The sequence below is a fragment of the Gnatocerus cornutus genome, chromosome 5 (genome assembly GCF_029298725.1).
Source record: "Gnatocerus cornutus isolate USDA-ARS CGAHR chromosome 5, icGnaCorn1.1, whole genome shotgun sequence".
Lineage (NCBI taxonomy): Eukaryota > Metazoa > Arthropoda > Insecta > Coleoptera > Tenebrionidae > Gnatocerus > Gnatocerus cornutus.
The window spans coordinates 16,167,271-16,178,531 of record NC_142237.1 but is presented as its reverse complement, the minus strand read 5'-3'; the positions used below and the strand labels follow the sequence as shown (position 1 = coordinate 16,178,531).

Here is an 11,261-nt window from a genome sequence, read left to right as displayed (position 1 = left end):
CGTTAAATTTTGTGTAAAACGAGCAGCTGTAGCTCTAGGTTTGCTGGACAAATAAGCTAGATATCGAGCAAAATAATTTTTTAAAGGATGTTTTTAGAATTATTTTTAAGAATTTTTTTGCATCGAAAAAACCATTTAATAACGTTTGAGTTGATATATCAATCGAAAAAGCCAGCTCGAGATCTATCAGATTAATAGGACAAATAAATAGAGAGATCATCAAACAAAAACAAAAAATTTATTGTTTGATTCGGAAATTTTTTGATATTTAATTTAGTTATTTGTTGACGCGTGAGAAAAGTTAACAGAGTTTTGAATTCTAAGCGAAATTGTTTTGTTTAAAAAATTAGAAAACTGGAGAAGAACTAAAATATTTGACTACGTGCCTAATTTATCCATTCCAACTTCCATAATAAATTAGAAAATAGCAAAACGTTTATTAAAACACCAAACATAACAAAACATCAATTAACATCATCACTGGTACTCTTCCTGCTCGGCAGGCGCATACTCTTGCACTGCCTCGCCTTGATACTCTTCCTGCTGCACCTCCTGCTGATGCATTCCCTGTAACGCCTTCTGTATCTCTTCTGGAATAGGTGGAGGTGTGGGTAGATGAGTTCCTTGTGGTTGGAATCCATGTTCATCAGCAATGTAACTTAACGTAATAGGATGCCCATGTTCGTCATGGTACGTGATCGTACCTTGTTGCACAAAAATTTCGTTCTTTTTATCACCTTTATTCTTAATAAAACCACTCTCTTGTGCGTGGATGCCGTTACCAGTTTCGTAGCTAATTAAATAAAGAATAACTTTAGCATGCACTAATTGAGATGTAATTTGGATGGAGATAAGACAGATGTTGTGAAAGTCGTGTCACATTGCACTATTTGCACTTTCCTTGCAGATTGTCGTTAAAATAATAAAAATTGCCCTAACCTGAACTGGTAACCGTCGTGATGCTGGTCAAAAGTCTGCTTGAGGATAGGAATGATGGGCTTCTTTGCTTCTTGGAGAGTTTGGTATTCGCCTAAGTCGCTGGCTGCGGCGATCGCCACTAGATAAAGAATCTGTAATTTGATATTGATTTTGGAAACATGAGTGAAGTTTACTCGCCTTGTACATTTTGGAGGAAGAGGAACACTTTACAGTCGGAAGTTGGTATAGAAACTGATAGCACAATAGCTGGACGGATTCGCTTTTATACCAAACTCTCTTCTTTGAATTTAGTTTCACATTTGTAAAATAAATTAATCCATATGTTCTTGTGCTATAGAGAACTGTCAATAATTTCTTTAATTAATTTCTTATTATTTGAGCATCACAGATTCTTCGTGATGAAAAGTGAAACGACTGTGACGGCCATCAAAATTTTACAACGTAAACATTCTAATCTTTTTCGTTTGGAGCATAGCGGAAAACAGTAGTAATATTACAATCGCTGTTACGTGAAAGATAATCAATTTGTGCGTAATTAGCAATAAACGTCAAAACTGCGTGGACAATTTATGGCTAGTGATTTTGTATTGTCTTTGCTGCATGATTTTCTCTCATTTTGCATTGTTGAGGATATTTTTTACGTGAAATTTGACTCATTTCAATTACCATATCTCTTTAATTACGCAAAGAATGCGAAATACTTTTGAATGCACATCTTTTGCAATCTTTTCATATATCGGCGATTGTATTCGGTTCATTTCTTCTGTTGCTTAAAGAAACTTGCCACTTAATAATAAATTACTTTCATTTATTTGATGTAATAAAAAGTCATTGCTCATTGTCGTATGTCGGAAGTTATTCCAGATGATCGTTACAAAATGGTAATAAGTCTGGCTATTGGATTAGTTTTCCTGATTTGGTTTTAAAAATACAAACTGTAATGACACAACTTTCTTTATTGTGCAAGGGAATTGTTACTACTCTTGATTGTTAATTTGAAGGTTTTAGTAATAATTGTGAACCTAAAGTGCAAACATTCTTAGAAATACACTTTTGCTGATGTAATGTGCGATGTGCTCAAGTCGGTTGGGTATAATTTGTGAAAGGAAAGTATAACAATCATTATATCATTTAAGACAAATGAGCCTTTTTCTGCCAAGTACTGTTTATGTAACATCTTTTATAGCTAATGGAATTAAACATTGCTTGAAACTAAAATTAGTGCTACACCAAATTCAACACAGAGAATAAAGCGACGGTTCTTCTTTCTTCGGCAATTTTTTGTTAAACTGAATTAGCACCAGTTCATACGCGAGGACTCCTTCCACGATCTAAAATGTCACTAATACGAAAAAAAAACAAGTAAATGGATAGTTACACTTAAAATGAGCCCTTTGGTTATCAGAAACACTTTTTTGCCACTTATCCCAATCGTCTGATATTTACAACTCTCAGTGAGCCTGCAAATCTAATTTCAGACTATTAAATCAATGAACGTGTTGTTACCGATCTTCACCTCCTCATTATACGTATCAATCGGAAGAGAAACTAGAATATCCAGTGACAGCTTGCTCTCCTCATATACGCGATTCGCATACAGACAAATACAAACTAATCGTAAAATAAGTAGACCAAGTGATATTAAGTAGTAAATCATTTCCAAAGCAGTGGCTCTGACTGAAGTTAGACCAGCGTCCACAATGAAGATAATAAAATAGAAGTTGTTGAAAAACGAAACCAAAACTAGAAACGATATCTTATCATTAATATAGGCGCAAAAACTACACAATCTGTTATAGTCCGCGTTCAGAGCCCTCCATTCCTCCAGGTCTTTTTTCTGCAAGAAAAGCGTGAAATGTTAAGTTAGTACTAATCAATTCTCACTTGTAAGTCGCTGTAATGTTGAATTCTTTGATTCACCTGAGCGAATCTCGCAGTTAAGGCGCTGCTCATTAAAATTGTAAACAAGTCAATAAACGTCCATGAGAATGCCATTCGTGTGTTCATACTTTGAAGGATGGCGCCGAGCAGAGCATTGTATGGGATTGTATCGAATATCATGGAGAAAGACATTGTTACTATAAAGTGTTCGAAACCTTTTGAAAAGGACTCATGACATCGAACGGCGACTATTAGTTTGTTTGCTTGAATTGAGAAATGTTCGGCTGGAAGAAAAGAAATTGCTTTTTGGTTTCAATCACGTAGCGATTCTCTTGGGAGGTGCGCCAAAAGAAAATGTGTAAATGGAAATACAGAAAAAAGTACCCAATATTGACTTGTCTCTAAAAACAGACTGTATATGCGCCAGTTACATTAAAATAGCCCGCTAAATAACTTTGTCTCTGATTGGCTAGTTTCGTACGAAGTTCATAGTAGTTTACGTTCATCATTTTAGCGTCGTTTTAAAAGTGCGGAAAACTGAAATTTGTGATGTTTTTACACTCTCATTGTATTGTTTTGTGTTTGTGGAGTTTGTAGTGATGGAATTCAAGGAATGGATAGCTTTAAGGTACCGCAAAAGAGAGGTTAGAGTTGTTTCATTTTTTCCAAAAAACACTCCAAAAAGGGTAGAATTGGATCACCAGGGTACAAATCGTAGTTTTCTAAACAATGAGCAACGACAATGAGAGTAGAAGTTTAAATTACAAATTGCGTCATACCTTCTTAATTAACCGAGTTTTTATTTTGATAACGATTTTGCTATGCAGTTCGAAACATTTAACAACAAAATTTAGAGAATTTACTACTCCTATTATTTACCTAAAAACACCGAAAATCGACAATATTATAGAGCGTATAAGGTGCAAATTTTGTAAATTATTTAGCCTGTAATTTGATTTTCACACATCATAAACCGTAGAAATTAATGCTCATAAAAGCGACATAATTACCAGCCTCCAATGAGAGAAAAATGATAGAAATGCGTCGTAAACTTTGATTCAATTTGTGGGGCCATCCGTACGAAACCATAGCTTCATCCAACTCGCTCCATTTTTGCATAATTTCACGCCATTCTCTCGCCACTTTAATGAAAAGCAGACAAGACAACGAACCACAAGTATAAAAAACTATGGCGTCTAAAATAAAAATTTTAGAGTTAGTTCAGAATGCCTGCGCTTTTCACTCAATTGATGCTGCTCGTAACCAGTGACTGTAACCATCCGTCTCACATGTCCAAGCGTAATTGTTATTCCACAAAAAGTAGTTATGATGGAATTAAAAACTCGGATTGACTTCCATGTGAAAGATAATTTCGTGACATCGTCCTCTAAAACTCCTTGAACTGGGAAATATCCGAAAACTTGTGCTAATACAAAAATAAATTTAAGAGAACTATGAAGATTATTACGCGGTTTCCTCGGAAATAATTTTCTGGAGACTTTTGTTGTGGATATCAGTGTTGGTGTCTTCATTTCTGAGAAGCTCGTTGACAATTGATTGCCACACAGCGACAAAGAGGTTAATAGCGCCCAAGATTAATGTTTACTCGAAGGAAGTGTGTTATTGCGTTACGACAGTTTTTTGATCATTCTTTTGATAAACAGGATTCATTTTTAATTGTATTTTACGAGGGTAAATATTTTCAATCTCAGGCCGTTCAGTAAAGTGCACAAACAAATAATTTGTCAAAACTGACAGTGTGTCGGGGGCAAAATAAATTTCTTCATTTAGATAAAAGTATATTTACAAGTTTTATTTACAAAATGTACATTTTTACAATCTTCTTTGTGGGGCGTTTTTGTAAACGGGTTGCACATTGCTGGCAGCTGGTTGTTCAGGCTCAGGATGAGCGGCAATCCACTCCAAAGCTCTTTGGATCGCTGGTGGGATTGGTGGAGGAGTGGGTAAATGGTCTCCTGTAGGTTGGAACCCATCTTCATTAGCGATGTAGTTTAAGGAGATGGGAGTACCATCAGGAGCGGTCCATTGCGCGGATCCTTGGACTTCGGCAGCTTCGTTTTCCGAACCTGCGTTCTTCAGTTGTCCTTGTTCTTGAGCAACGATGCCGTTGCCAGATTCGAAGCTGAAAGGGTAGAATTAGGGGTGGTTTTTGTACGTTTGGAGACGAACCTCCATTGGTAGGATCCATCAGCGTTGACTCCTTCATTGTCGAATTTAACAATAGGAATGGGTTCTTCTGCTTTTTGGGCGTTGGCGGCCACGAGAAGGGCACAGAGAGCAATTATCTGCAAACATACTTACTGCATTAATTAATCCATTAGTTAGCACTTAGCACATCACTGGGTACACCTACCACTTTCATTTTGATTTGATAAAGTGTCGAAGACGCTACTAAACTTATTAGCGAAATTTTCGTATTTATAGCGACTTGGTTATCCCTCCTCAACTGAAGAAGGCAATATAATACCTTAAAACTATTATTAGAAGATTAAATAATCATTACATGCAACACACATGAACTTTAAATTATGTGGCGAAATACGATTTAAAGACGATGGTAAATTGACATTCAATTGTAGAAGATTGATGCGTAATATTGATTTTTGTATAGATCGTTTGCAGGCATTGTTATCTCGTCCTCAAGTTAGATAACATCCACTTTCCTCTTCTGTATGCAAAGTTTGGAATTAATTGAAAACAGTCCGACTCTATCAGCATTGTTCACAAAGTAGGTTGACTAGAATTTTGAAAATTTTAAAAACGCCTCAAGGCGATTTCTTCATAATTAATTAATAAGGTAATTTATTTTGGGCTTTGACAGGACCGAATCAAGGAGTTAAGCAACGGACATTTCCAGTCCGATTAAATAAAATGCATTTATTACTTGTCACACTGTTAAATTTTTGAAGACGCGAATAAAATAAATATAATTAATTATCGGCAAACATTACAAAATGGATGTTATAAACAAGATGAAAGCTGACCTTTGTCTCTTACTTATTTCATTTGGGTCATTGCAAGTCAGTAATAAAGTAAAGTAACCGTTTAGAAATATTTTTATTACAATTTTTTTGTTTTACTTCTGTTACTGCAGACATGTGGTCAATGCAATTTGCACCTATACTTTCAATTGAAGATTGCCACACGGTAGGTTACGTTTTGTCTACAAGAAGAGACATTTTCGCACCACATTGCGACATTCCTTAATTAAGGATTTGAGAACGTGAAATTCGTAGAAGAGCAAAAAATTTTTGATAAAGAAGAGACGCGTTTCAACACGATAGTACTCTCATGAGAATGTGTGTAAATTATAATAAAGCTATTTTAACAGAAGCCATCGAATTCAAGAAGGTTAAAGGTTCTTGTTGATGAAATTTAATATTGTTTCTGATAGCTTTGTCTTCACTTAATCTCAGACGTGTATTACATTGAAGTTCGTGCCAAACTGTGAGTTGCAAATTTTGGTTGTTTGCAATAGAATTATTACAAAAATTATTTCTGATTGAGATTTATGGTATTTCATTACAGAAATGAGGAAACTACTACTTTAAGTACGCACTACATTTGACACGATTTCATCGTGTAATTGCCAGAAAAATTCGCAAAATCTGTTCCAATGTTGTAACATCCAAGGGCACAACTTTATTGCAGAATATTTTGAATTATTGGAATTCTATAAACAGACTTGCTCCATTCCGTCGTGCATTTACATGAATGAAATTCTTATTCATGTTTACCTACAGTTTTATCCAATTTCAGTAACAAAATTGAGTTATTTGCTCGAGCTCGTGTGTAAACTTTTTAAACAAACAGAAGAGAAATTACTTCTGGGTGGGCATCCAAATCGCACCTAAATTTTTTATCAACTTTATAAAATCAGGAAATGTTGCGAATCAAACAAATATGGCATTAAAGCAATAATAGGAAAATATTTAACTTCAACTAGCGTGTTTATAAACGTGATGATTTCAGTTTTTTGGGAAATTTATGTTGTTTATAAAAAGTAAGAGGTACACATTTGCATGATTTTGAGCATCCCCGAGGGTCACTTTTCGCCCAAAGCTGAAAGTGACATTTATGAAATTTCTAAGACAAAATTATGAAGGATTTAACCAATTACATGTTGACATGGCGATTTTGAATTAAATGAAGCAACGATTTTGCGTAGGTACCTTGAAAAATTAGCTTCCTTAGAATAATTTAAAGAATTTTTTACTGGGCTCTGTACAAATAATAATCCGTTGCTTGCACAAAGTTTATATCAAAACAAATCGTTATATAAACAATTTCTCAATGCGCAAAAATGATGGCAATTAGTTTGATGCTGTCAAGACTGTAAAACCATTCACATGCACTTAAATTACAAAGGAAGGAATGTGTCTCAGTGGTTTTAATTTAATACCGTAAGTCATCGGAGGATTAATTGAGAGGAAATCGACGTGAAACATCGTCACTAATTTGTTGAATTTAATGTGTGAAGATAGGTTTGTTTGTAAACGTAGAATGCTTCTAATTCTGAATGTTTACGTTAAATTTATTGATGTCATTAACAAGTTTTTTTATTGACCCCCAAATTACAGATGAAATAAAAAATTCTTATCATTTAAGAGATTTAGTTTTACAAATTAGAATATTTAGAATTTATACATAAATGTGGCAAAAGTTAAAGCAGAACAAGGTCGAGTAATATTAAAAATTATAAATCGATAAAATATGAATATATTAATAGTCAAGCAGGCACACTAGTGTAGAAAGAAACGAGAAACATTAGGCAATTCGAAGATTTATTTTTTACTAGAAAAAATTAATAAACAATTTGTCATAGGAAATTAATTTATTAATTAGTGACAATTAGAATGGTTAGCCCTTGAATTTGTATTTAGATGAAATTATTAGTTTTGCTATAAGGTAAGTTGGAGTAAGATCGAACGTAATTTAGACTAATTGAGAATTATCAGTCTCTATTGAATAGAAATAAAGAATGATTGATAACTTTGATGTCTACAAAAGTTACTTAAGTTACTAATTTGATGTAAGGTGACTTGGGGTAAGTCCGAACATGGGGTAAGACCGAACGAGGCTAGTTCAATTTATTCGCGCAACACAAAAAAAACCAAAACATTATTTTTGACTCGAAGAACTTTTCAGTAGAATAGCAGTCAAGAGGGTAACTTCAAATGATAATTTCAAATGTTGACTGTCTGCATGTGCCTGCAACCAGCCTCGTTTGATCTTACCCAGCGTCCCGATCTTGTGTGTTAAAAGTTAAAAGTTAAAAGTGGCAAATTTTAGATTTATAGCAAATGGTAATTTTAGAAGTCGTCTACTCGTCTACTCTTCTATTCATAGTTCGTCAGCAAATCAAAGACAGTAACCTGAAAAACATTTCTAGAATATACATTTTGCTATTAAAGGATAAATTTAAACAAAAAATTTAGAAATGTTTATGTTAAAAATGATCTACAAAATTTGTCGCTTTATATTCATCCTATAGTTGGTAAATAAGGGGAAATGGCAACTCATCCAATAAAAAAAGTAAAAAATTCAAATTTTAATGCAGATTTTCGATTTTTGTGTCCGATAATTTCGAAAATTTTCTTCTTTTGTTTCTGTTGTCTAACGCAGTAAATTCTTTTGTTTCCTCTTTCTGCAATTCTGTCTACTCTCGTGGCTAGACAACTGCAATGATTTTGAGCTATTAGTTGCTGAACTTGTGTACGAAGGAATAATTTTCTTGGATATTTGGTTGCCTACATTTTTGCCTACAATTATTTATTTAATTCGATTTTTTAATTTAAAAATATTTGAACATAAAAACGTGGAATTCTAACCTATTTGATGAACTAATCTACAATTCTAAGTTAAAATACAAGAAACATGTGTCTTGTAATTGACATAGAGGATAATGTCAATTTTATTAATAAATATTAATTGAATTTGCATACATTCTCAAAAAGTTTCTTTCATTTTTATTCTTTTTTGTTGTCACGCTAACGTAGGTGTTTTTGTTATTCTATTAATAACTTTATTCGTTTAATTAAAATCACAGTGGCGTCTACTTTTTATTTTGCTTGCGGCGCATTCACCATTTTCGTTCTTTGACTTCGAAACCTTATGCGACCATCAATACAGCCACTAATTGAACCAGAATCTCACAATAATTTCTTGTAATATTAAAGCTAAAAATAGAAACTCAGACGCATTTTGTAAAAAGATGTCATTTTTATTAAAACTAATTCATCATAAAATGAATCATGGTAAAGTAAATGAGCGAAATAATTCAGTCTATGTACTTATTGAAAAAAGTTAAATCACAGAATATTCTAAATTACTGTTGACGATACTGTCCATTGTAGTCTTGTGGTCCATCGTTTTGTTGTCCTTGAGGTCGTACTCGTGCTTCCCTCTCATCAGCTTCCTATAATTAAATTTATTAATAATAAACTTGTTATTAACCAGTGAAAATTTCTTACTTGCTGCGCTCTAATACCAGCATAGATCAAATCGAGTCCTTTCTGTACCTCCGGACTTACAGGTGGGGGTGTAGGCAAATGATCTCCTGAGGGATGGAACCCTTTCTCGTCAGCAATGTAATTAACAGTGATGACTTGTCCTTCAGGAGATGTGTACGTGTAGGAGCCTTGTTGAACTTGAGCCCCGATGTTTTCACCTTTGGAGTCTGGATCAGGTCCCAAGTCCTTGATGAAACCTTCTTCTTGTGCGATGATGTTGTTTCCAGTTTCCCATCTAACATTTCCAATTTACTTTTTTTTACATTTCAAAAGGAATTTTTACTTACGCTGCTTTGTAGCTACCATCAGCTCCTTGTTCCTTATCAAATCTGATGATAGGGATGAAAGTGGTCGACTCGTGGGTCCTGGGTCTCTGTTCCTGGTACTGTTGTTGTTGCTGCTGCTGTTGCGGTTGTTGCTGTGATCGCTGTTGAAACTGTTGTTGCGGCCGTTGCTGGTATTGTTGGTCATCGTCGTACTGGTCTTGCCGCCTTTGTGGACCTTGGGCGAGACACGCACCGATTAGGAAAGTTGTCAGCATCTGTAACACAAGAGGAGGTCAAGAAGAGTCATTACCACACGAGAAACCCTATCAGTAACCGACATAGTCACAATTAATTGCGTAACATTTCACCTTTATCTGGAACCCATCCTAGAAGTTACACCACCTACAATCAACGAAAGTGGGATCCTCCTTATGTAACGTTTAGAAATTTTAAAAGACAAAGGTCAAGAAAGTGAAAGGTAAAGATGACTTACCAAAAACTTCATGATGATGCTTGTGAGGGACTAAGACTTATACAAATTGTCGATAAGAGAAATCTGTATTTATACCCTCTCTACTGGAGCAAGCTCCACTCTTCTAGAGCGCCACCACGATTCTAAAGACTCATCCTTAAATAGTCTAACATTATGATACAATTCCGATAAAAATGATATGGGTGTGAGCATCATCTCTATTTATGCAATAAAATACTTTGAATACCAAATGTACGACTGGCATTTTCACGAATTAATATGCGGTAAAAATAAATGGTTTTGTTTTAAAAGAAAACGCCTTTGTGACGAAAGATTTAATGTTAAAGTCATTAAGATTTTAACAACATATTTGTATTACAACAAATTAAATGAGTCAGTTGGAGAGGCAATTAAGATTGAAGTTTATAAGAGAAGATGTTCTAAAACATTTCACACAATAAGGTGATGAAAGTCGTAACGACTGTATTGAAACGAGATCCATTTATCCTTCTTTGCGATACCAACAAACGCATTAACTGCATTTCTTTGTCACAGAACAGTTCTTGACCTTTAAAATTTTGCGATATTTGATACTGATTAGTCACAATTTTAGTAATCAAACTTTTTAGAATTTTTACTTAGGCACGTCATTAGTCATGACCTGTTTGGAATCTTCGAGAACACTTTCGGATTTAACCATATAAAAGATGCTCAATCTAAATGTGAAGCACGGTATGAACTGCAATGAAGAAATGTTTAATTAGTAGTCAAGCCATTTTATAATCTCTCTATAAAGTTTTATTTCGGTTCAATAGAAATGTCAGAGTTATATTTTAAAGTAAGACTTAGAAATTATTGTTTTCCGTGGTACTTCAAGTTGCACAATAGTGCGTCTTTCTATAACTCGTCTAGTTGAGATTTATGTAACGAAAATGACAAAATTCTCAATAACCACGAAGGAAATGTAAGCCAGACACTAAAAAATTTATGTGATTATTGGTTGTATTTTTGTTTTCTTACATAATAAGAATTATGGTTATTGGAACTTTACAGTTTTGCCCACACAATTTTTTATAAGCTTTACTTAAATATTTGCCAGTTTCCAAAGTCATCGTGTTATGCAGGCATTTGGTCGTTTTATAACAAATTTTTCTACAGAGGAAGTGTAAA

The 11,261-nt window shown here is 34.2% G+C and overlaps 4 protein-coding genes across 4 annotated transcripts; all 4 read right to left on the bottom strand.

Annotated features, from left to right (window-relative positions):
- Positions 1 to 477: 477 nt before the first annotated feature.
- Positions 478 to 1,388, bottom strand: LOC148175125 (larval cuticle protein LCP-17-like). The gene is made up of 4 exons (XM_088036950.1): positions 1,378 to 1,388; positions 1,117 to 1,270; positions 940 to 1,070; positions 478 to 793 (listed from the first exon to the last, which is right to left on the bottom strand). Exons 1-4 carry the CDS (start codon positions 1,386 to 1,388, stop codon positions 478 to 480), a joined length of 612 nt encoding a protein of 203 aa, XP_087893076.1.
- Positions 1,389 to 2,030: 642 nt separating this feature from the next.
- LOC148175124 (gustatory receptor for sugar taste 64e-like) lies at positions 2,031 to 4,352 on the bottom strand. The gene is made up of 6 exons (XM_088036949.1): positions 4,064 to 4,352; positions 3,831 to 4,016; positions 2,824 to 3,104; positions 2,456 to 2,776; positions 2,318 to 2,407; positions 2,031 to 2,270 (listed from the first exon to the last, which is right to left on the bottom strand). The coding sequence occupies exons 1-6, from the start codon at positions 4,350 to 4,352 to the stop codon at positions 2,175 to 2,177; spliced, it is 1,263 nt and encodes a 420-aa protein (XP_087893075.1). The 3' UTR covers positions 2,031 to 2,174.
- A 254-nt stretch (positions 4,353 to 4,606) lies between these two features.
- On the bottom strand, positions 4,607 to 5,255 carry LOC148175123 (endocuticle structural glycoprotein SgAbd-8-like). Its single transcript, XM_088035747.1, has 3 exons — positions 5,195 to 5,255; positions 5,011 to 5,126; positions 4,607 to 4,963 (listed from the first exon to the last, which is right to left on the bottom strand). Exons 1-3 carry the CDS (start codon positions 5,201 to 5,203, stop codon positions 4,654 to 4,656), a joined length of 435 nt encoding a protein of 144 aa, XP_087891873.1. The 5' UTR covers positions 5,204 to 5,255; the 3' UTR covers positions 4,607 to 4,653.
- Positions 5,256 to 9,041: 3,786 nt separating this feature from the next.
- LOC148175122 (endocuticle structural glycoprotein SgAbd-8-like) lies at positions 9,042 to 10,230 on the bottom strand. Its single transcript, XM_088035746.1, has 4 exons — positions 10,113 to 10,230; positions 9,641 to 9,894; positions 9,315 to 9,588; positions 9,042 to 9,259 (listed from the first exon to the last, which is right to left on the bottom strand). The coding sequence occupies exons 1-4, from the start codon at positions 10,122 to 10,124 to the stop codon at positions 9,170 to 9,172; spliced, it is 630 nt and encodes a 209-aa protein (XP_087891872.1). The 5' UTR covers positions 10,125 to 10,230; the 3' UTR covers positions 9,042 to 9,169.
- Between the last annotated feature and the right edge of the window lie 1,031 nt (positions 10,231 to 11,261).